This window comes from Lissotriton vulgaris, chromosome 2_1, assembly GCF_964263255.1.
Source record: "Lissotriton vulgaris chromosome 2_1, aLisVul1.2, whole genome shotgun sequence".
Taxonomy (NCBI): domain Eukaryota; kingdom Metazoa; phylum Chordata; class Amphibia; order Caudata; family Salamandridae; genus Lissotriton; species Lissotriton vulgaris.
The window spans coordinates 593828390-593854278 of NC_141687.1; the positions used below are offsets into that span (position 1 = coordinate 593828390).

Sequence of the window (25889 nt, forward strand, 5' to 3'; positions counted from 1 at the left end):
GACACATATTATGGTTAATGAACATATATTGTATGACTAATTTCTCGTTCAAAGTTGTCCTGTGGTATCTTTTTCAAAAGATTCAGTGGGCCTGTCCATGTAGGCATAATATCAGAACCAGGGCTCCTAGACATGTTACCATGCAGATAAAAGTACTCAGGGCACAGCTGGCCTGTTCAGCGCATTGATTGTTCCTTAAAAGGAAATCGCCAACCTGATGACAGAATAAAATACTGTCTTTCTTATCAAACCTAAACCAATATATTTGTTTTCCAGGAAAAAGAGATCATGAAGGAAGTGATGGAGAATGGACCGGTGCAAGGTAAGCCTCGACCTTCTTGTGTGCCTTTTTCAGATTCTAGTCAAGAGGATGAAGTCTCAAACACAGGCAGGTTCAATAGACCCAAAGACATTCCTGGCGTTTCACACCTAGAAAACTGCATGTGTGCTACAGATGTTAATATGTCTTGCATAAGGAGTGGGTGATCATTTTAGTATACTTTTGTTGTTGGGTGAAGTTTGGACATTTCTCCCACCTTGCCATTGGCTGAAGTTTCCTGACTGATTCTTTGATGTGAATGTTAAAGCATAGGTCCTCCTCCAATGACTGTTCACGTTCATGGATATTCTATGGGTGCAACATCTTGGGGCAAGTGGGTCATGTTATTCTCAGCCTTCCCCATGGTACCCACGGTGCCCATGTAAGGGATGCCTGGGAGAGTCGCAGTCGACCGTGCTGGGACAGGGGCAGGTTGGTGTTAGGAATGGTGCAGGGTGTGGAATGTAGCCCTGGATCAGACAGTGAAGGTGCAGACACAGGGAGAAGACTGAGCCACGTCTTACTAGTTTGGAGGGCAGATGAAGAGCAGGTCAGGGAGGCGAAGCAGAAACATGAGAGGACTGTGGTGAAAGCGCCTGAGGGCTGCAGGACACACAGGCATCCTTGAGGAGGAATAAGGGGAGTGAGGGGCATCAAAGCAGAGAGCATACACACCCGCCCTCTCCCTTTTGGCTTCGGTAGGTAGCCATACCTAGACAACTGCAAACCAACATTCAGGATTAGTCAAGGTCCTTTTAAAGGAACAGATACTGGGAGGAGGGAGCGACCCCCCGATGCCTAAAGGCTGAGATCAATGGTCAGTTGCTGACCGTGAATGGTGTCCCACCCACACCTACCAGGCAGCGGTCTTTGCAGCCCCTGCTCGCAACGGTGGGAAGGGATCCTTACCACCTAGCATCAATAATACATAAGGTTTGCTGGTAGGCTGACAAAAAGAGAATTTGCCATAACAGTGGTCCTTGAGATGCCTGACTGCTGGGACACTGGGTGGGCAACTGAGAGAGTCAGAAGGGTTTGTAGCAAAGCAAACAAGGCACGTGAGAGACAGAACAGTTAAACTGCATCAATAACAAATAAGGGCAGGCAGTAGGGCACAGCTTTCCAAACTTTTCATGTTGGTGACACACTTATTGGAGATGCATCATTTTGGGACACAGTAAAGAAGTGTAGCGAACAAACCAAAACCTCCCATGGGGTGGGGTTCTCCCCCGGAAGAAAACGTTGAAATAAAAGTGAGCAAATGGTGCATTTTCAAGCAAATTTGAGATATCAGGAAGGTTTCTAAAGCAATTGTGCATCTGACCCGGCATACACACATCTTTTTCTCTCTCTCCCTCTCTCTCTCTGTCCCCTTCCCTCTCTCCATCTCTCCCTCCCTCTCTCTGTCTCACTCTCTCTCTCTCTCTCTCCCTCCGTCTCTCCCTTTCTCGCTCCCTGTCTCCCTCTGCCTCACTCTGCCTCACTCTGTCTGTCTCCCTCTATCTCTCTGTCTCCCTCCTTCTCTCTCTCTCTCCCTCCCTCTCTCTTCCCTGTCTCCCTCCCTCTCTCCCTCTGTCTCCCTCCCTCTGTCCCCCTCCCTCTGTCTCCCTCCCTCCGGCTCCCTCCCTCTATCTCCATCCCTCTGCCTCCCTCTGTCGTTCTCTCTCCTCTGCCTCTTTCTGTCTGTCTCTCTCTCTCTCTCTCTCTATGCTTCCCTCTCTCTCTCTCACTCTGTCTCCCTCTCTCTGTCTCCCTCTCTTTCCCTCTCTTTCCCCTCTCTCCCTCCGTCTCCGTCTCCTTCTCCCTCTTTGCCTCTGTCTGTTCCTTCCTCTATCTGTCTCTCTGTCCCGGGCCCTGTCTGTCCCTGTCTCCCTACCTATGTCTCCATCTCCGTCTCTCTGTCTCTGTCTGTCTCTGCCTGTAACTGTCTCTGTCTGTTCCTGTCCCTTTCCATATCTCGATCTCTATCTGTCCCTGTCTCATTATCTATCTGTTCCTGTCCCTGTATCTATCTCTATCTGTCTGTCTCTGTCTCTATCTCTGTCTGTCCCTCTCCCTGTCTCTATCTCCCTCTCTCCCTCTCATCGGTCTCCCTCTCATCTGTCTCCCTCTGTCTGCCTCCTTCTGTCTGTCTCCTTCTGTCTGTCTCCCTCTTGTCTGGCTCCCTCTATCTGTCTCCCTCCCCCTGTCTCCCTCCCTCTGTCTGTCTCCCTTCCTCGGTCTGTCTCCCTTCCTCTATCTGTCTCCCTCCCTCTGTCTGTCTCCCTCTGTCTGTCTCCCTCCTTCTCTCTCCCTCCCTCTGTCTGTCTCCCTCTGTCTGTCTCCCTCTCCTTCCCTCTGTCTCCCCCTGACTCCCTCCCTCTGTCTCCCTCTGCCTCCCTCCCTCCCTCTATCTCCCTCTCTCTGTCTCCATCTGTCTCCCTCTCTCTGTGTCCCTCTCTCTGTCTCCCTCCCTCTGTCTCCCTCTCCCTCTCCCTGTCTCCCTCTCGCTGTCTCCATTCCTCTACCTCCCTCTGTAACCCTCTCTCTCTCTCCCTCTTGTCTGTCTCCCTCTTGTCTGACTCCCTCTTTTCTGTCTCCCTCCCTCTGTCTGTCTGTCTCCCTCCCTCTGTCTCTCTCTGTCTCTCTGTCTCCCTTCCTCTCTCCCTGTCTCCTTCCCACTCTCTCTCTGTCTCCCTCTTTCTCTCCGTCTCTCTCTCTCTCTCTCAATCTCCCTCTCTCTCTCCTCTCTCTCCATCTCCCTCTCTCTCTCTGTCTCCCTCGCTCTATCTCTCTCTGTCTCCCGCTCTCTATCTCTCAATGTCTCCCTCTCTCTCCCTCTGTCTCCCTCACTCTTTGTCTCTCTCACTCTCTGTCACCCTCTGTCTCCCTCCTGTCTGTCTCCCTCCCTCTGCCTCTCTCCCTCTGTCACCTCACCCCAGCTTCCCGGGCACACACACAGCTGCACGGATCACTTCACAGGTCTTTAAAAGACCATTTAATTGTAAATGAGGCTTTGTTGTGAATCACCTGGCTCCCATAGAGCAGAGTGTCTAGGAATGCCTCTTAATAAGTAGCAGTTATGTGCTAAGTGCCCGCGACACACCCACCTTTTGCAGGCGACACAGTACTGTGTCGGGACACACAGTTTGGAAAGCTCTGCAGTAGGGTGTCAGAAAGGAAAGACCTGTCATGACAGTGTCCCTTGGGATGCCTGGTGGCTGAGACACTGGAGGACAATGTAGAGAGTCAGCGGGGATAGTCCCAAAGCAGACACAGCACTTGCAGCCCAGCATGGCCGGAAAAGGTTTCGGATGTCGCACATCTGTAGCAAGGGCTGCCTAGAAGCTGCTGCTCACAACCCGAGCAGGCCTTCACAATCTGTGCATGGACAGGCACCTATGTCTGATTGTGCTGTCAAAGATGATTCACGGTGGAGCCAAACTGGCTTAAAGCTGGGGATTCATTGTTTACTGCTGTATGATTGATTTATGTAATATATCAGTGAACAATTATTGTGATGATGATTTATGACAATCTCATGATTGATGACTATTTAACATTAATAAACTGCGACCGTTACCTCAACCCGGGATCTGTGACTCTTAATGAAGGAAGGGCGGGTGGAGGAGAGGGAAGGTTAAGGCCCGGTAGGTCAAGGTAGCCAGTCTGGGCCGGGGTATGCAGCTGGGACAGGCAGGAGGAGGAATCTTGACAGAGCAAAGTGAACTTGAGGGGGAGTGGTTAGGAGCAAAGCCCCTGGGATAGCAGCTAAGTTGCACAATTCCACCCATTAGTATCTCTTTATAGAGGGAACATTTCTTGTTGCCAAAGGGTGGAGGGTCGCTAAAACTGTCCTTTTTTGTTTCGTTGTTTAAAACTTTCTGAGCTTTGCATTACGTAGAAGGTTTTTACAAAATTGCAGAGTTGTGGGTCAGGTACCTTTGCAATTTCACACACCCTGGCTAACAGCCAGACAAATCCAATAGTCACATAATCATATTATATGTCTGCATAGCTCTCTTGGTCCCAAAGGCTCTCCAACTCTGCTGGTTAACTCAAATACTCTAAGTACTTTAAAGTGATCTCAAATCTGATGACATCCCATAACTTCATAATAGTAATATTTCAGACCAAATATCTTTGTTTAGTTCAAATTTCAAATGAAGAATTGGCCCATTGGTTGCATTCACACACCATTTCTATGTGGACGTAAGCCTCAGTTCAGAATTCACATTCATGGGCATCTAGTCTTTATGGTCAATAGGATCTTTTTTTTTTAATCTGAATATGATAGACTTCAAACATTCAGGATCCAAATTCCGTCTGGTTCCAAAAGTTAGGTATAAGAAGCTGTAGTGCCATATCTTAAATGAGATAATCTGACAATATCGAAGTATTCTGTGATCGCCACTGATTGATGCTGCTTTTGGTCAAGTCGTTAGAGGGTTGTTGCAAAGTTGTGATAAGGCATGTTGACAGAAGTGTAGAGTTCTCGAAATATATGTACATGCACCTAGTCTGCCTAGAAATTCCTTCTTTTCCTTATACCCCTTTCTGTCTCTTATATTTTTTGTCTGTGTCATGGAAAATCTATAATGTGATTGGATCAAGCTCCATGAGTGACCTCTGACCATCTATTCTCTCTCTTGCAGCACTCTTAGAAGTGCATGAGGACTTCTTTGTGTACAAGAGCGGCATTTACCGACACACCCCAGTGACGCTCGGCAAACCAGAACGCTACAGGAGGCATGGCACTCATTCGGTGAAGATCACTGGGTAAGTTGTGTACACTGGTTGCTGCCGAAGTCAAGTGTATCTTTCATTGAGGCGAATTTGAGGCTGGTATTGCTGAGAAGAGCATGTACTGTTCAATCAAACAATTTCATTGGGGCTGCTGAGAACTGTTGTTGTCCACGTCGAGACCTGGTTCAGTCCTGCAATTGGGCATGACATCACCTCAGCAACTCCTGACAGCTACAAGTTAGCACACCGAGACCGCATCAACAAACAAGGTGCTGGACTCACCATAATCCGCAAAGAAACCATCCACTGCACAGGGAGGTAATACCTGTTTCCATTGCAGGCCTCTATTGTCTCCTTTCCTGGGAGTCTTTTTTCACATCTTCCCAGAAGGGCAGAAAGCTATCTCAGGTTCAGGCTTCATGTGCCACCGTTGAGGGCACAGGGGATTGAAGGCATGAAAGTGGTAACTTTGTTCAAGTTGCACACTGTAACCTGTTACTTTAGTTTTGAAAGTTGTTTTATACCTTGTATGTTTTATAAGTTGTTTTATACTTTTGTTGCATCATTCCAGAGTTAGCACGGATGAAGGGTCACCGTGGAACTCTGCACTTGCCAATTAGGCAGCCAAGCCTTTCCACAGTAAAAAATGACAGATTTGCGTTTTTAACATCAGGTCATGTAACATGTAAAATACATGATCTACCCGAGAGTTATGTTGCACCCTGACTTAGGACTTGATATGTCTGCCGTAGGGGTGACTTACACATATAACAGGAGGTAGTCTGACTTTGCAATTAGTTTAAATGGCAAAGTCTGGCTAGCAGTTTAAACTGCTCTTCCAGTCTGCAAATTGCGGACTGGTGTCTCATCTTCCTCGTGTCACACCAAGCATGGCACAACCAGTTCTGCACTCCCTGAGGTGACCCTCTAATTTACATCCCCTGGTTACCATTTACTGGGGAATTACAGATAAGTAAGGCTGGTCAATTGTATATGAGCCAATTTGACATACCTGTTTAAGAGTAAAGGCACAGGCACTGAGGTCTGGTTAACAGGCGTCAACGCACGCTCATAGTCGAAAAACCAAAAGCATCCGTCCAAAATCCTGGGGGTGACCATACAAAAAGATGCATTTACTTACAGTGGCTCTTTTGACAAATGTCAGTACTGTGGTATTAAGGATATAGCAGAATGTTGGGTGGTGCTCACAGCGTCTTAGCTGCCCTGCAGAAGCCCCGGTCCAAATCCATTAAATGTATAATTGCCATGCTGAAACGTGAAACATGCCCCATTAAGGGAATGGCAGCCCTGTCGAAGGGCACTGGTACTGTCCCTTTAAGATATATCAACAGAGAGCTAGTGCAGGGACTGAGGCGGAATGGGTTTGTGGCATGCACTTCTGGTGCCATTCCTCAGGAATGTGTGACGCGACCGGGGTTCGAGGGTGACTTCTGACGCGTCCTCATAAGTAACCAGCATAACTGAGGCGACCTTTGGCCTGGAGCCGTGGTATCACAGGCTGTGTACGATGGAGTCAACAAGACGTTGCCTTGGAGACGATTTCCAACATGGAAAAGCAAGCAGAATGCTCTGGGAAGGCTGCCAGCTCTCCTCCCCTCCCTCACCACAGTTCTTCTTACCCGCCCTGCCTTTCCTCATTCCCTTCTTCTAGTTCTCCCCAGGTGGATCTCCTCACCTGTCCTGCCTTGCACCTCAGTAAAGCAGACTTCTGAGCACTTCATCGTGGGTATGGTAGCAGCAGGTGCTCGTTTGTACAGCTACCCCATACATTCTTTTCAAGCATAAACAATGAGTGCTGCGGAGGCATAGGGGGCCTCCTGGCATGTACATCAATGCATTCGTGGAGTGCTTCATACGACAGACAGGGGCACACAGTCCTGCAGTTTGCATTCGTTTCCTTTGTGCCCGTTCACAGCGTGTGCTTGGAAGGCGTTTTACTGCATTATGTCGTATGTGGGAGAAGTTGGGGAGGTGCATAAGGCTCAAAGACATGCTTCAAACACGGTGCACATCAATTGAAGCACCAAGGGAGCTGTTTTGAACCTCTGTCCTTGTGTGTTTGACTTTGACACATGTTGAATCCCCACCTTTACACCATCAGCTCCAGTGGCAATAGATAACACCACAAACTTTTTACAGAAGAGGTTTTGTCTGTGATATAAAGGTAGAAATTAGTTTATAAGAACAGGTATTTTATAGCGCCCATTTCTGCCTCGTACCATTCTAATGTGTTCACTGCTTTCGAAACAGGACCTTATGCTAAGAATATGCCCAGCCTATTTTTTCCCGTGAGTGTGTATCGCATAATTCCCTCCTGTTGGTGTTTGCATACGTCGTGTTATTTTTGTTGTTAGTTTGTTATGCTTGTTTGATTCATTTCTGTCCAAAGGAAATAGTTTTCAGCAGTAAACATCATCAAGGAGTTGTGCGATTGATGTGTGCAGTGGCCTTGCGACATTTTCTGCTCAAAGCAGTCTCCCGCTATGAACTTAGGTGATTGTGTATGCAAGCATGCCCTCGCACACAGTTTTCCCACAGGTAGCTGCCGAAATGTATTTTGTATTATTCACATAATTTGGGCAAAAAATGACACGTGTTACGTGCGGAAAATATGTCTCAATGTCACCCACCCTGTGAACATAATATCAAACCTCTGGACTGAAATCTGGAACTAGCGAGCATGTATGACATTTTTATTGTGATTTTAAAGGCAGCAAACTAAATTCTGGCTAAACCAATGTCAGCCGAAAGGATAACAATGGCATTCAACGGCCCCCATCCCAACTGAAAACAAAACATCTTTGCATTTCAACTGCTCATCTTGCATCTTTGATGGGTGTTTTATTTGATGAACATTTTGCTATTATATTGACACCTGTAACATCCTTCACATTTTATGGCCTTGCTTGACGGCGTAGCTATCGCCAGACAATTTTGTGGGAACGTGGCGGCTCCTCCGCGAAGGGGGAGGAGCATCGCCTCACTGTTTTTTTTTTCAGCAGTATATAAAAAAAAATGATAAAAACTCAGTTATCATAATTTTATTTTTTCCTTTTTGGTGAATGTCAGCTTTCCGAGACGAAGGGGTGGGGCTGACAGAGCAGTCGAAGAGTGGTTTGCTCCACTCCCAAGTGCGCAATGACTGTCTCTCTCGGGCATCCCAAACCAGTCATGCACACTGTCCCTCTTCTCCACCCAGGCTGCATTACAGCCTGGGTAGAGACCATGCCAAGGTCCCCATTCCTTGTCTGAGCACTGCACCATAACGCTCAGACCAATCATGAAGCTACATTGCTGCGTTGTGATTTGCTCAGGGGAGCCTGGGTGCCTCCATGCTGCTTCCTGTTCCTGCCGGCGGGAGGAGAGACGCGACCAGGAGGATCGGTAAGAAGGAAGCAGCAAGCAGGCAAGTTAAACCCCTGCACCACTCACCCCCCTGCCGCTCCTCCACTTCCGATCAGTGGCGGCTGCCACTGCCAGCAGGTGAGGAGCTTTGGTTCTACCCACATGTTGGGACCACGAGTAGATGTTTTGAGTGTGCAGAAGTTGAGTGTTTAACAAACAAGTCCTTGCCTCCCCACACAGCTATGATAATTTTGTTTATTTGTCCAGCTACCTGAGCTTCGTTTGTCAAGGGCACACTCTTGCCATTGTAATGCTATTAAAGTGTCTTAGACAACTAGATCGTTTATGGCACGTTTATCTGCCAGCAGCACAGATTGGAGTAGACAGTTATAATATTATATGGATTTTTAGGTCTGGCTTGACAGTGCATTCGTAAGCCAGACCTATTGGCATTGCCAGTGCTTGCTATGGTCTGGCAAGACAGCACAGCTGTCAACATACAAGTATGTGAGTACCAGCATGAGAGGGGCTGTTGCCCTGCCCACAAGATGGGAGCCAGGAGTACATGTTTTGATAGGGCAGAAGGTGTGTGCTTCCACAAACAAAAGTGTTTGACCTCCACACAGCTTTGATTATTTTCTTTATTTGTCCAGCTTGAATTTTCAGGTACACAGACATGCCATTGTAATGTGTTAAATTGTCTTAGATAACTAGATCATTTATGTTGTTTTTATCTGGCAGCAGTAAAGATGGGAGAAGGCAACAATTAATGTACATGGATTTTTAGGTCTGGCTTGACAGTGCATTTGTAAGCCTAACGCTTGTTTTATTTTCTGACCCACTTTGATATGATTCCGTATTTCTTAACAGCCTAAGGGGGAATATTGGCTGCGACTGCCCGGAGCTCCGGTGTGACCCGTCTACTGCGGTCTTAAACTGTGCGTTGTGCGGATGGGCGACTCTGCCCGCATCCGTCAGTCAGGACACTGTACGTGCGGTTAATTCCTCTGATCTGGTGGCGATCAGGGGAAGCTCTCTCTCTTGCATGCTACTGAACACTCGGTCCCTGGGCAAACATGCCCTGGATCTCCTTAATCTTTTAACCAAGAGTAAGCCGGCATGCCTTTTTCTGACAGAGACCTGGCTCGGCGATTCTTCCAGCCCTGATATTGCTTCTGCTCTTCCCCCGAACTACTATATGGTGAGGAGAGATCAAGTTGTAGGTACGGGAGGGGGAGTTGCCATTGTGTTGGACAGGCGATACTCTTGCTCAGTGGTCCAGACAGAGGACATCTCAGGGGTGGAGTCACTTGGTTTTTGTTTGTCTTTTTCTCCCCATCACTCGTGTGCTGGTCTGTTGTTGTACAGGCCACCCAGCCACTCTAGCTCTTTCTATGATGAACTTCATATGGCCATTTCCCCATTGATTATGAAATTTAAGCACTGTCTACTTTTAGGGGATTTTAACATCCATATGGATGCTGCCGAGGCAGCGGATTCCGTGAAACTTTGGGATGTAACTAGCACATTTGGCCTATTTCCGTATATTTTTTCTGCGACCCATAATAAAGGTCACACTTTGGACCAAATCTACTCTTCTATTCCCATTATCTCTCTCCCTCCGTTACCCGTGCTCTGGTCACATGGGCATCGACTCCATCCTCAGATTGTTTTTTTCCGCCATTGGGTTCGGATGTATATTGGTTCACTCAAGTCAGAATCGATAAAAAAGTTTCTTAGGCCAAAAGGCCTTTAGTTTTTTTCGTCGGTATTGTCTTGCGATCGGTGCCCAGTTTTGTTCCAGCTCAGTTACCGAGCTGGATATCCAGAAGAGCCGCGTGCTTCTCGGCGCTGAAGGCCCGGTCAACGCCAGAGGCCTTATCGACGAACCATCATGGAACGGAGCCCGTTCAAGAGATGTCCTGTGTGCAACTCGAAATATCCCCACATCGACGTCCACCCGGTGTGCAACAAGTGCCTGTCGCCGGATCATGATGAAGCCAGCTGTATGGCTTGTTCCCGTTTTCGATTCAAGAAGACACTTCTGCATCGGCGCGCTGCGCGCAAGGAAGCCCAGCAGGCGGCACCTGAACCAGTGGACATCTTCGATGCCGGGGATGATGAAGGAGCAGAGCGGGAGGTTCGAGAAAACCTGTCGGATCCCGCATCGGAGGTCGACTCCAGCTACGACGCTGATGTTGAGATGCTCGATGCGGAAGAAGTCGTCGACGAGGTAGGAGACGACGATGGGGCCTTTGGGGCCATGGAAGATAGCTCGAGCGAGGAGCTAGGCCCACAAACTGATACTGGGGCCAAACCACTTCATAAGGCTCAGGTCGAAGGATCGCCACAGGGCCTTACCCAAGATCTTCCAAGAAGTTTTACGGCCCCGCCTTCGGGCTCGTCTTTGGACATGTCTAAGGAGCCGCAAGTTGCGAAATCGAAACCGAAAGTGAAAGCTCCGGTGTCTACGCAACCAAAAGCACTTGAGGCTAAATCAAAACCGAAAGTGCGTATTGCTTTGGTCGGCTCGAAGTCCTCGGATCTATCGGCACCGACGAAGCAGAAAAGCATTATTGGCCCGAAGAGGCTGCTAAAGGGTGTCGAGCCAAAGTCTGGCACGCTGAAGGCAAAGGTCAAGGACGTCAACCCGAACAAATCGCTGCCGAAGACAGTCAACACCGACAAAGGACTCGGTTCTCAGAAGGTTCTCGAGCCTCCACGTCGGCCGGACAAGGCTAAAAGCGGTACAACCCCCGAGTCCACGCCTGGTGGTGCCTCGAAGGATTCCGTCGAGTCGACGCAGCCGTCCGCCTCCTTCTCGGAGCAGGTGGCAGAATCCCTGAAGTGCATCAAGGACAAGGCTTCGGCTGTTGGGCCTAAGGATCCTCCACCTTCAAAGCCTGCCGATAAGCCACAGAAGACGTCGGCGCCCATCCACTTCACGCTGCCACCAAAAGTGGTGCCGAAGGCTTTCGTTCCTAAAGTGGCCGTCGACGTGCCCAAGAAGGGGTCCACGGTGCCGAAGCCAACAACTGTGGTCCCAGCCACAAAGCATCGACAGTCCTCGCTTGAAGAGCAACAGGAACAGTTTATCGATTCCGAGACAGGCAGACTTTCTATTTATAAACGAAAGATCGCCCCAGAACAGCCAATGGAGTCCTATAAAATCCCACTAAAAAAGAAGAAGGATTCTACTACAACACCTGTTCTTGTAGAACCTGTATCTCCACGTGGCCATGATGTCTCGCCCACTTATTCAGATGTGGAAACTGGGGAAGGTGATAATGACGAATACAGCTATCCTGTAGACACTGATCCAGATGATACTAATGAACCTTGGGCAGATGCTGCTGACCCTGGAGATCCACACACTGCTCCAGACACTCTTGTGTATGCTGTGAAAATATTGCCTACTGAGGATTCGGCGGCGTTTAATGCACTCATTGAAAGGGCTGCCAAAAATCATGACGTCCAGCTCCATGCTGACCCTATTGAAGTAGACTTTCTGTTCGACACCTTTTCCACCTCAGAGAGTAGTGTCAAGACTCTGCCTATGTTGAAGGATGTCTTGAAACATGCTGGGGAAATATTTAAGGAGCCTACAAGAGCCAGGGCGATAAACCCCAGGATTGAAAAGAAGTACAAACCGGCGCCTGGGGACCCTACCTACATTAAGGGACAGTTGCCGTTAGACTCTCTTGTTGTTTCTAATGCCCGGAAAACGGCTAATTCACAAACAACGGGTGATGCTCCTCCCCAGATAAAGAATCTAAGGTGCTAGAGGCATCAGGGAAAAGGGTGGCAGCTCAAACGGCCAACATCTGGCACATTTCAAACACTCAGGCACTCTTAGCCAGGTATGACAGGGTCCATTACAACACACTGGAGACCCTGTTACAGCACCTCCCAGATGAATATAAGGAGGCAGCTGAGATGCTCATACAGCAAGGGAAGCTCATATCAAATGCTTCTATAAAATGTGCACTGGACGCAGCAGACACTGTGGCCAGAGCCGTTAACACTAGTGTCATGTTGAGACGACAAGCCTGGCTCAGAATCTCCGGGTTCAAGCCAGAAATACAGACCACCATTTTGAATAAGCCAGTAAATCCTGATCATCTATTTGGCCCAGAGGTGGACACCACCTTGGAGAAAATCAAAAAAGACACTGAGACTGCAAAGTCTATGGGGGCTCTACATTCGCAGCAGTTCATGGGTGGTTCTTTTCGTCGCTCAGGCAATAGTGGTGTTTCCAGAGGCCAGCTGTCCCAGCAAACACAGTACAATAAAGGTGGCGCGCAAACCACATACACCAAACAAAGTAGAGGTGGCTATCGTGGAAACAGCGCCAAGGGCAGAGGTCGTGGAAACAACAGCTCCAGGTTCTCCGCCACTAACAAACAGTGACGCCTTGTCACTGCCCCCCGACCATACAACACCGGTCGGGGGGAGACTTCAACAGTTCCTGCCAGTCTGGAAGTCCATCACCACAGACAGGTGGGTCACAAAGCTTATCCAGTACGGTTATTGTCTGGAGTTAACATCCACTCCACTCAACATACCCCAAAGACACCGTCCTATGTCCACAGAGCATTTGCACTTATTGCAGCAGGAGGTACTCGTCATGCTGCAAAAAGGAGCAATCGAGCTTGTGCCTTCTGAAGAAAGAGGCACAGGAGTCTACTCCCTGTACTTCTTAATTCCTAAAAAGGACGGGTCCCTCAGACCCATACTGGACCTCAGACCCCCCAATCAGTACATTCTGTCAGAGCACTTTCACATGCTAACACTGCTCAAGTCCTACTGTTGGTCAGTCAGGGAGATTTTCTCGCAACATTAGATCTGAAGGATGCGTATTTTCATATTCCACTGCACCCGTCACACAGAAAATACCTCAGGTTCACCATCCACAATCAACATTACCAGTTCAAGGTCCTACCTTTCGGAGTCACCACGGCACCCAGGGTGTTTACAAAGTGCCTGGCGACGGTGGTGACACACTTACGGAGACAGAACATTCACGTCTACCCTTATCTGGACGACTGGCTTATCCAGGCAAAGTCAGCCCAGCAGTGTACCGCCCAGTCCCACACCATTCACCTTCTTCACGATCTGGGATTCTCACTGAATTACCCAAAGTCCCACCTGCAACCCGCCCACATACGGCAGTATCTGGGTGCGACCATCGACACTCTGGCAACCAAAGCACAGCCAAATTCAGTGAGGATCAGCAGCATTCAATTGCTGATACAAAAATTCAGACCTCAACACTCGCTTCAGGCCCGAGTGTTCATGCAGTTGATAGGCATGATGGCCTCCTGCATTTTCATAGTCCCGCACGCGAGACTACATATGTGTCCGCTTCAGGAGTGCTTAGCACGTCAGTGGAATCAGGCTCACGGACAGTTGAAGACCTAGTGTTGGTAACCGGTCGTGCATACAACTCTCTGCATTGGTGGAATCCACAAAACCTTTGCAAGGGACGACCGTTCCAGGAGCCTGTGCCACAGATCATTCTGACGACTGACGCATTTCTCCAGGGTTGGGGAGCTCATGTTCTCCACTACACGGCGCAGGGACTATGGACAACGCAGCAGAAGAAGATGCACATCAACGTTCTGGAACTGATGGCTATCTTCATGGCGATGAAAGCATTCAAAGTACATCTGTGCAACAAGGTCGTGTTGATCCGGACGGACAACATGACGGCCATGTACTACATTCAGAAGCAGGGAGGTACACACTCTCCACAGTTGTCTCATCTGGCTCAGAGCATGTGGAAGTGGGCCATTCAAAGGAACATTTTCCTCATGGCGGAACACCTCCCGGGCAAGGACAATCAGATGGCGGACCTGCTCAGCAGGTACAGCCACCAAATGCACGAGTGGGAGATACATCTATCAGTACTCCACACGTACTTCAAACGGTGGGGTCATCCAGAGATAGACCTGTTCGCCACAAAGGAAAACGCCAAATGCCGAAGCTTTGCCGCCAGGTTTCCACACCCACAGTCGCAGGGCAATGCGATATGGATGAACTGGTCAGGCATCTTTGCGTACGCTTTTCCCCCAGCACCTCTGATACCGCTTGTGGCACGCAAACTGAAGCAACACTCGATGACTCTCATCCTGGTTGCTTCGACGTGGGCACACCAACCATGGTACACCACGTTTCTAGAACTATCCGTGGTACCGCATCAAAGGCTGCACCTCACACCCAGGCTTTTGACGCAGAGCCATGGCGACATTCAGCATCCAGATCCGCAACAGCTCAACCTGGCGATCTGGCTCCTGAGGTCTTAGAGTTTGGCTACCTCTACTTGCCCCCTGACTGTATGGACATCATCAGGGAAGCAAGGAAGCCCACCACCAGAGCATGCTATGCGGCGAAATGGAAGCGGTTTGTCATTTATTGTGCAGACCACAACATCATGGCTTTCCTTGGAAATATTCCTTTAGAAGACATATGTAGAGCAGCCACATGGTCTACCACACACACATTTACAAAACACTACTGTGTAGATGTGCACTCCAAACAGCAGGCAGCTGTAGGGCAGGCTGTTCTAAAAACACTTTTCCAAACTGCTGCAGCTGGCACAGGCGGCCGCCGCTAATGGAGGGACTGCTATGTATTATATGCACAGATATGAATTCAGCAGCCCACATGCCTCGAACCGAATATGCTACTTACCAGTATGCATCTGTTCTTGGCATGTAGGGCTGCTGACATTCATATCGCCCGCCCTCCTCCCCGGCGCCTGTAGCGGCTGCAGCACTCAGAAATACTCTTAGCATGGTCATCATTCACGAAGTTACACTCCATCTTTGCCACAATGGCTAAAAACAATCTGAGGATGGAGTCGATGCCCATGCGCACTGTAGTCCAGGGGAGGAGCCACCTATCTCGTGATACTTCGAAGACTCTTCCAGGACAACAAGGTGCGATCATCCGGACCCAACACTAGGCGGCGATCTATGCACAGATATGAATGTCAGCATCCCTACATGCCAAGAACAGATGCATACTGGTAAGTAGCATATTCATTAAAGTCCGGCTCTCCTTCGGATCCTTGCCCTGTTAAAATCCTGGCCAAAATGGCACATGTCATTAACCCTATTGTCAACCCGCTCCTCAATGCCTCTCTCGAAACTGGCCCCGTCCCTAGTATATGGAAAATGGCACACATTGTTCCGCTGTTAAAAAAAACCTAATTTGGACCCCTTAGAGCATTCTAACTACAGACCTATCTCGCTGCTCCCTGCTTTGGCAAAAATTGTGGAAAAGCACGTTCACTCCACTTTGTCCAACTTCCTTGAAACCCGAGATATCCTGCACCATACTCAATCCGGTTTCCTCTCAAATTTGAGCACTGAGACTGCGTTATTGGAGGTCATCGAGTCTATTAAGGAGGTTTTGGATAGTGGAGGGAAGGCGATGTTGGTGCTATTGGATCTGTCGGCGGCCTTTGATACCGTCCCTCACGGTCGTCTTCTCTCACGACTCCAGGAGATTGGACTGAGAGGGACGGTATTCAATTGGTTCGTGTCTTTTCTGTCTGGCTGCCAACAAGCGATCTGGGCCCCTCCCTTTTCAGCTACTGTTCCCCCGTTGGATGTGGGAGTTCCACAGGGCTCGGTATTGAGCCCCACCCTTTTTAATGTTTATCTGTCTCCCCTGGCTGACCTTGTGGAATCTCATGGAGCCCGAATTGTGTCCGACGCCGACGATACGCAGCTTCTCTTTACCTGCGACAAGAACACTGAGTTCGCCGGCAATTCCATCAGGAGCTGTCTTGAGGCTGTCTTTTCTTGGTTTCAACAGAACCAGCTAAGATGCAACTCGGATAAGTCTGAGATTATTTTCTTTGGCTGCCCCCCTGACGCCTATTGGAAATCCTGGTGGCTTGCTGATATGCATCCTCCATCATCAGCCACCTCGTTGGCAAAGAATCTGGGTGTAAAAATCTATAATGGTTTAACCCTCAAACCCCAGATTCTTAATTTAGTCAGCCAGTGTTTTGCCCTGTTATGAACCCTTAGGAAATTCTTTCCCTTTCTCTCCCATAGCCAAAGGAGAGCTACGGTTCAGGCATTGATCGGCTCTAGGCTTGATTACGCCAATGTGCTTTATTTGGGCCTTCCGGATTACCTTCTTGCACGCCTTCAATAGGTTCAGAACTCGGCGGCTAGGGCCGATTTTGGCCTCAGCCTTAGGGCCCATACCTCAGCTCTCCTGAATTCATTACATTGGCTGCCGGTGCGGAAGCATATCTATTTTAACCCCTTCACTGCGGCGGCTATTCCGCCGCAGTGCTAAGGGGGCGGGGCGGCCGCGCGGCGGCCGCATGCTGGTGACGGAACCGCTCCGCCACCAGCGTCGGTTGAGCTGTGCTTGTGACGGAGCGGTTCCGTCATGGCCCGCCCCGCTCAATAGAACGCTCAGCGCAGGTGCGAAATTCGCGCCGCGCAGGCGCGCAGAGCGGGCCATGACGGACCCGCTCCGTCATCAGCACAGCGCACCCGCAGCTGATGACGGAGCGGTTCCGTCATCAGCACTTAAGGGGTTAAGACTCTCACCATGGCCTTCAAATCCCTGCATGGTATTGGTGCTGTCTATTTAAGGAAAAGAGTCCAGTTCTATTTTCCCTCTAGATCTCTTCGCTCCGCCTCGCAAGCACTGGCTATTGTCCAAGCCACCAAGCGCGCGCGCATTGGTGGTCGCTCATACAGACGGTTGGCCCCTCAACTCTGGAACAAACTCCCCCTTTCCCTCAGGAAACTAGATAATCTGCTGTCCTTTAGGAAAGGACTAAAGGCTTGGCTTTTCGGCCTATAGTCTGTCTGCGTTTCTCTGGCCACTCCTCTACAGATCTGCATAGCGCCGGGACACTCTGTTCGAGTAGCTGAGTGCTTTATAAGACACCCAATAACATAACATAACTTTGTGTGTTTTTCTCCAGTGTCTTGACATCCTAGGGACCATTAGAGGTGCTGTGTCTGTATGTTGTACTCTTTCAAGAAGTACTGATTCTGCTGGGCTTGAGGTGGATGAAAAATGCATCCACATCGTTAGAGGAAGCCAGTTACTGCCCCTTCGTGAGATTTTGATGAGGCAGCCTGTCGAGTTTGGAGTACAGGGATTTTTACCTGCTCTCTTCAGAGAATAATCTAGCACAATTTACCAATCTATACATGCAGTCCCACATAAATGTGACCCTTCACTTCTCCCGATGATTGTGTGCATGCTGTATGTAATATATGTTGCATAGATTGTCATAGATTGTGTCCTTTATGAAGACACGGTGACTTAAGCACAAGATGGAGGTCCCTTAGGCCCGCCAACTTACTTCATCATTGGGGCATACCTGTGGTTGGCACCTTGAAGACACAGAAGTTGTTCATAACCTGTGCAATTCACATAGATACTGTCATCTTCTGCTCAGTATTAGCACCTTACCCCCTCCACGCTACACAAAGAGGATAGTTCTATTCTATCCGGAAAAAAAACACTTCTGTAAAATAGAACCTCTGAATCAGAAAACACAGTTCCCATTCCAGTAGACATGTTTCGTTCTCCCTCCTTCGTGTTTTCTTCTACCTTCTTCTCATTGGCTGTGTAGTTCACATTTGAAAGTGAAGCATGCTTTGGATTGATCAATGGCTTCCAGCCAGTGCTCCCACTTTCTGATGCTGAAGTTTAGAGTTAATATATTTCTTGTATCGCGTATTCAGAAAAATATCTGAGATCTCCCACTGAGTGATGCCGGTGCATTGTGTTGCAAGTCTATACAATGGAGAGATACTTGAAAAATGGCAGAAGTGGAACAAACGAGTTTTTTCAGTTACGGTACAAGAGAAACTTCCAGGAAGAGGAGAGTGGAGTTTGTGGAGATTGTAGTGTCTCTAAATTGCTGAAAGGCAAGAGGGATGTGATAGAATTGGAGAAAAACTGGAGAATGTGAAGAAAGCCATCACTGTGGTGAAGAGAATGGTTAAAATAGAGCAGATGATGGCCTTAGTTGAGTCATCTGCGGATGCAACAACATCACTACTACATGTGAGTCATGCAGAGTGCAGAGGTGGAAATCAAGGAAAGTTTGTCCTTTAAACATGAGGCTGCAGATGCAGTGTTGTAACAGAAGGGCCTTATAGAGGTCCTGGACAGTGGGATAAGGGCTGCAAATGTGTGCATGTTGTTTTTTTCTAAAGTACTGGACTCAAAAGATTATGACTGGGGTGGTGTATTTGCGTCTTTTTGGTTTCTTAGGCTCCACATCTAAACAGTATAGAAGCCATACTAATTTTGTAATAGATATTCGGCCCTTCAGATGGGGAAACATTATTGTTTGCAAGTGATCCCAAACTGTGTCACCTTCTACTCAAAAGGACAGCAACTTTATAGGAGGAAGTGTAATCTAGTGGAAATCGGGTATTGATTTTTCTGCATTTTAGAATGGGCCTTGTGTATAAACATAGATTTGTTGATCTCAGCTGTCCCTCATACAGAGAGGTTGCTTTGATATAGTCCTTACAAAGTGGTAAAGACTTGACATTGCTCTTTAGAAGTGCTGTAGGGTTGACTATACCTCTTACGGTGGTATAGACTTGTTGCATGTCTTCTGCAGAGATTACGAATTAATATATCCTTCTAGGAGAGGTTAAGATTCCATTCCTCCCATGCAGAAAGTCATACATTTGATATCTCCCTTCTATGGATGTGTGTTTGTTTTTTTAATTGCGCGTAATGCAGAGGTGTATATTATACATTTCCTTTATATAGAGTTGCACATTCGATACTTGGTCCCTGATACTTATAGATGTTTAACTGACAAATATATTTGATAAGTCTGCCATGTCTATTATACATAACAGTGGCCTTGATAATTTGCTGACACTCATATGGGTTTGAAGATATGATCACATTTATATATCTCTCGTACAAATATATAGATTTGAGAAGAGAGTTTCAGGGTGCATCTTGGTTTTCCTTTAATCAAACAAGAATGAACTGATATAATTTCCCCTTGTCTTTTCCGATGAAGGTGGGGTGAAGAACGCAATCGTGATGGACTGGCACAGAAATACTGGGTGAGTTTTGCTTTTAAGTTTATACCGTGATGTGCATACATTACATTTTCCTTTGAACCATTACTCATGCTAAATCCATATTTTTTAGACTATATCAATGTTAAATTCACCATTAAAAGCACTCTCTGTTAAATCCAATATTGATTAAACCGTACTCATGTTAAATTCACTCTTAACAATCCAGTACTTGGTCATTCTATCTGTAATAATGTAGCACTTCTAAATTCACCATAAATAATACCTACAATAAATCCACCGCAACAATTCAGCATCTAGTTTAAACCTCGCATATATCTATCCAACATGTTTTAAATCTACCTGACAGCATAGAACTTGTGTAATTCAACTTAAGCAATGCAGTTCTAAGTACCTTAAGTAATGCAGGTGTAAGTTAAAGTCACCCAAAATATAAAAGTACCTTGTGCAAATCCATCTTACAATAAAACCATGCCTAGGTCAATGCCAGCTTCAATAATATAGTGTGTTGGTAATATCCATCTTTATTAATGGAGTAGCTTGGTTAACCCCACCTTTCATAATTTAGTGTCTATGTAAAATCCACTTCCAATAAAACAATATCTTGTCTGTTAAATCAAAATTAAACATTAGTTCATATGAAAGCAGCCTTCAAAGATATAGTGCCTGTTAAATTGAGATATAATAGTCCTTCAGGTACTAAATTAACCAGTATCAATACAGTGCCTGTTAAGACTTCTTTACTAATACAGAGCCTATTTTAAATCTACTATTAATATTACAGTACAGTGACTATTAGTGCCAACACTAAAGCTAGGTTAAACGCCATTAAGTAGTTAGAATTGTGACATCATCTGTGGCCTAAAGTGTACCTAGGTTTAGGATGCATGTTGCTTATGCTTGGTTACTAACTCACAGATGTTCTTTCCAACAGCTTGCAGCCAACTCTTGGGGCAAAGACTGGGGCGAGCGAGGCTACTTCCGCATCGCACGTGGCAGCAATGAGTGTGACATTGAAGCATTTGTGGTTGGCGTTTGGGGACACGTCAGCATGGAGGACATGAAACGCAGGAAGTGAGCCTTTATGCAGAGGGATGGTGTTCCCTTGAAACACCCATGGACTCTACACACCATAGACTGTGATCCGTGATGCTGACTGGACACTCTACACATGACTGATAGGGCCTTAAGAAAGATGGCGTGTGTGAACCAAACGCTGCAGTTTTAGGGCTTTTTACCATCAAAAAAGGTCTTTCCTCTGAAAGGTCACAGGCAGTTGCTAGATGCGAACAGTGTGTACCATGTCATTGGCTGCTTGCAGTCCCGCTCCTGTGACTTCAGTCTTCAGTCAGATCCCTGTGATGTCATCAGTCCCACATGTGTGAGGGCATTGCTAACAGACCCAGATGTTTGATGCCATCTGCCTCCATTCCAGACTGCTGTTATCATCCTCAAGCTCCCAGATGTGAACGCTGCTCACAGGCCCGCGCTAGGGGTGTAATCATGCTGTTGCATATATGTGTGATGTCTTTAGCGTGGTTTCTCACACATGTGACATCAAGAGACAAAATATGTTCCTTTTGAAGACATCAGCATATATATGATTCCTCTAATGTCATCAGTGTGAAGCCCCATATTAGTGGCATCATTAGCTAGCTTTACACTAGTGATGAATTTGCCACAGTTCCACATCCCTTGCCTTATCAGCATGTCTTACTATTTTGTGATGTCATCACCCTGTAATCTCACATTTGTCATGTCATCGATCGACCAATAGACTGCATGCGTAATGTTATCAGCCTGCATACCCAAGCTAGTTGTGTCATGAGGATGCTCTCCCATGCTTGTGATGTCATCAGCCACAGTAGGGTGCTAGTTATGCCACTAGCCTTCAGACACACAGATCAGTGATGTTGCCTGCCTGCAGTAAGGCTCGTGCTAACACTAGCCCAAGGATGATTATGGTGATGTTGTGATGCTGCATTCTAATATTTGTGATTTCATCAGACCAAGTATAATTATTGTGATGTCAGCTCCCTGCATTTGCACATTAGTGATTGCCTCAGCCCGCATCTCTAGACTTGTGATCTTGTCAGCCTGCATTCCCTGTTCCCATGCATATGCTGTCATTGGCCTCCATCCCCATTTCGTTTATGCCATTATTCGAAGTAGGATTCTTCTGATGTCATCACCCAAGTAAAAGTTTGATGTCATCATGTTGCATTAACACATTAGTGATGTCATCTGCCTTCCCTGGTTCCCTAAAATCCTCATGCCATTAGCTGCATCCTATAAATGTAAAGTCATTGCTCTGCATTACCATACTTGTGATGTTAGTAGCTTAATTATCACCCTAGAGGACCTCGTTTATGGACTACTCCTGTAGCGCCATCTCTGCGGCATTATTCACCCACATGATACATGTGCTTTCATAACTTTGATCTGAATTGTGTGATGTCACCTGCTTGCATTACCAACCTGGTCATCAGAATCAGTCTGCTTGTTCAGAAATAATAAGCAAGTACTTCCCTTCTTCTGACATAAAATGCTCTTTGCTTTTGAAAATGCCGTTCCTAGATATAAATCAAACTCTGCCCTAAAAGAGCCTGCCCTCACCACTGAAGATAGGTGTGGTCCTTAGACCTAAGGGAAAATTAAGTGAGCGATGCTTGGCGAGGAGGGGTTTATGATATTTTGCTGATATTTTACTGCCCATCAAGTGCTTCTTTGACAAGTCCAACCTACACTATGGTGAGCTTAGCATTTTCCCTTGACCAAGTACACTCTGACCCTAAAACACTCTCCACATGTGAATAGGTCATTTACCCCTCGTTATATGGCATCTGCCTGTACAGGTATCTTAGAGTTCATGGTATCTGAACACTGTACCTATGTTCACTGTGGCTATTCTCATGGGAAGCTGAGCTCGCGTAATGGCCAAGGTGTTACTTTCGAGGCCCATTATTGCTGCACATGGACATAAGGCTCTCAGTGTAGGCAAGACTGTCTGCGGTGTCAGCACATGGAGGTTTTCCCCAGCCTGGACCGGGTGCAACTCTTATACCACTGTAGAAAGAGTTCGATTGGCCTCATATGCCCACGGCAGTGAAATGGCCACATGTGTATTGGACACCAAAAATACTGCTGTATGATGTCAGCCGTGAAGGGGAAGCAGAAGATTGTTTTCATCCTTTTTAGGACACACTCCTCAGGTTTGCCTCTTCTTGTATGATGTCAGCTTCCATAGGATACCTGAAGACTGACCGGCACTCCTTCTTTGACCAAGATCTTGCGGATGAACTCTTGGTGAATGGTGCCCGTGCTTACATGGCAGCAGAAGACTGAATGTCTATCTTTCTTTGGCAATTGCCTTCGGGGTGTGCTCTTGCCGAATGGTGCCAGTGCCTACAGGGCAGCAGAAGACTGGATGTCTGCATTCATCCTTGGACATGTTTATGGGAGGATAATCATCTTGCATGATGTCAATACTGAAAGACCAGAAGAAGGCTGGCTGTGTGTATTCTTCTTTGGTCATTATCTTCTCCATCCCCTGAGAGGAGGCAAGTAAAGCAGTCTACCAACACCATTGCTACCAGAGCCAGAAGATTGGCAGCAAGTCTAGTGCTGACACAAACCAGGGTTGAACCTGGTACTTGTTCTTCTTGCTATCAACAGGAGCTGAGCAACTAGTACCTTGGCTAACTGAAGGCCAATGAACACCCGTCATACCCCTCCCAAGCACTGGTGCCTGCGGAGAGGTGTTATTAGTAGCCACCATGGGTTTCTGCTGACACCAGAAGGTCTGGCTTATTCAGCCGTGGTCAGCCGTGTTTTCATTCTCTGGGCTTTGTGTTGGACAGTTTTCCCCCTAATCCCAGCTAGGCTACGGCCTCCATTGTTACTGGGTGTGCAATGTCTGTATTTTTTGCTTAGTGTTGTGTTTTTTTCCTGTGAACCTTGCACAGGAAGGCGAAGCGCTAAGCTGCAGCCATTGAATTTAAGATACACAGAATTAAACACCCTCTACCCCCGCACGCATAATTTAAGTCCCACAATCCCTAGCCAAATTAGTAGAATGAACAGACTGAGGAGGGGACTCATGTCCTCGTCCCCGGCCAGGGGGCAAGATTGGGCTTCTAAAGTGCTAAATGGCAGAGGTGCTGGCGTGTGAGAAAATCATTTCATGGCGCAGAATGCCAGGGACCCCTTCCTTTCACAGCTGTCCTTAATTTAATTTTCGGTGTACTCAAACTTCTCTGACGGAAAGAGCTACAGAAGCTATTTTTTTCATTATCAGAGCTTGTGTCAGACATCAGTGGGGTAACGAAGGCGGGGTGGGACCCGCAAAGGTGCCCCAGACTCATCAAGGGGGCCCCATAACTATCTGTGAGATATGGGCTAATCGGAGGGGGGGGGGCACACTGGTCATCTCATTTTGCGATGGGGAGTCATCGTTTTTCGTTACATGACTGTCAGACACAAGGACACTTGACCTCTAGAAACTACTAGAGCCCCTTCACAACGTCCATCTAAGTATGAAAGGCACACTGTGCTTTGGGGTTTACGCCCTTGGATGTGTTCCCTTCACTTCCTTTTCGGCTGGAGGAACCAGGCTCATTGCTCCCACACTGGACAGCTGCATGTCAAGTCTGGAAATTGTTATTGTGAGGGGACGGCACATTTATCATAACACTTGGGTGGGCCTCAATGGGTTCGGGTGGGGGACACTTTATTATCCAGCATGAGCCACAATGTCCCCAGCCGTGATCGATCGTTATCAGACAAAGCACAAAAAGCAGACTTGTTGCAGCATTCGAAGAGGATTGTTTTAAACACACCAAAATACTCTGAAAATAGCCGTGAAGATTTGATTTGCTCTGTAAATTAAGTTGCTCACACTCTACGCTCTAGAGGCAGGGGTATAAAGCAGCAGTGTCAGGACAGTGCAGGGCAGGTCTGACCACGCACCGGCCTCCTCCACCTGAGCTCCGTCTCAGACCGCAACATCAAACCACCTGGCCAGAGAATTCCCCCTGGAGGCCCGTGCTCGGCGGCGGGATGCTTGTGGTTCCGGGGCGCGAGCTCGTTCTTCTGAGGGACATTTTGCTACCCTTCCCCCAGTGGATTATGGCATTGACTGGGCGCCCCCCCCCCTCAGGGTGATGGTCCCTTCCAGATATACGAGCCCTCGCCCTGGAAGCTGACTCTGCCTTCGGATGGCTCCTCTGTCCTGGCTGCGGCCCTCGTACACGGCAGTCGGCCTCATCTCCACCGAACCGGTGTGGACCAGGACGCGCTACCCATTCAGGTCCTTTGGCCGTGCTTGGGGCCCCGGTACTCTCAGTGCGAGCCCTACTAGCTGTCGACCCCCAGTCCTGTCTGCAGACTCCCACACCACTGCCTGTTCCCCATCACGCACACTCTTATTGCGAATTGCCCGTGGTCTCATGAAAACGTGTTCTGTAAAGTCACAGGCGCCTGTCCTCTTTACATAGCTCCCAGCTTCCCTTTCAAGCGTCTCTTCTGTTTGGTGCTAAACGCCCTGGGGTCGCCCCAGACCCTGGTTAATGTTTGCAGATCTCCTGGAGGCTGGAGCCCGACCACCCTGAGACCCGCACGGCATTCACCGCATGCTGAAGGGCCCAGCGCCCCTTAAATTGCCTGGGAAACTGTGCATATATCCGGATTGTATTTAAGTGATATAAATATTTTCTATTTAACGATCTGAGATGTTATCTGTGAGTCATTTACTGCGTGGCTGCTCCGGCGTCCCAAGAGAACAGTGTGTCATTGTGCCTGAGGGAGGAGGGTGGGCACTGGAGGGGAAAGAATAACACATGGGGTACAAACTTGGCATCAGGTACGTACATTTTTGTTTTCAGAATGCCGGCTCAATTCCAACACAGTTTAGTGGTAATAAAAAGCCAGTTACTTTTTCCCATGAGTAGACGTTCAACTAAGTGACCCGACACTCAAAATGAAATTTCAGTGCAGCACTGAGACCATGGGGGGATATGTACAAGGAAGTGGCGGAGCACGGCGTTAGCCTGCTTGGCTTAACGCCGCCTTCCACCATTTCTGAAACGCAAGGCTGCACCATATTTGCAAGAATGTGGTGCGACCTTGCGTTTCTCCCTGTGATGGCGGGCGCTATGTTTAGCAACTTAGCGCCAACGCAGGCACCAGAGTGCAATGGTGCCTGAGTGCAGGAGAGGATTGATTATGGATAGGAAGGTGTCCCTTCCTGCACATAAACAATCCTAAAATGTCATTCTGTCACTTTCATGTGCGCTGCTTCTTGCAGCCCACATGAAAGTGACAACATGGATTTTTTTTAAAAAGGGTACACTTTCCTGTACATAAACAAACCATGGCATTTCGCTTTAAGCAAATACGAGGAAAAATAATGCATT

The 25889-nt window shown here is 47.8% G+C and overlaps 1 protein-coding gene across 1 annotated transcript in view; it reads left to right on the forward strand.

The window, feature by feature from the left end:
- The window catches only part of TINAGL1 (tubulointerstitial nephritis antigen like 1), a 128987-nt gene extending 103788 nt beyond the window's left edge, over nucleotides 1–25199 (forward strand). The window contains exons 9-12 of the mRNA XM_086955637.1: nucleotides 277–322; nucleotides 4954–5077; nucleotides 19455–19500; nucleotides 20411–25199. Of these exons, the coding sequence (XP_086811763.1) occupies nucleotides 277–322; nucleotides 4954–5077; nucleotides 19455–19500; nucleotides 20411–20554 (360 nt within the window). The 3' untranslated portion in view covers nucleotides 20555–25199. The remainder of the gene's footprint in view (nucleotides 1–276; nucleotides 323–4953; nucleotides 5078–19454; nucleotides 19501–20410) is intronic.
- Nucleotides 25200–25889: the final 690 nt, after the last annotated feature.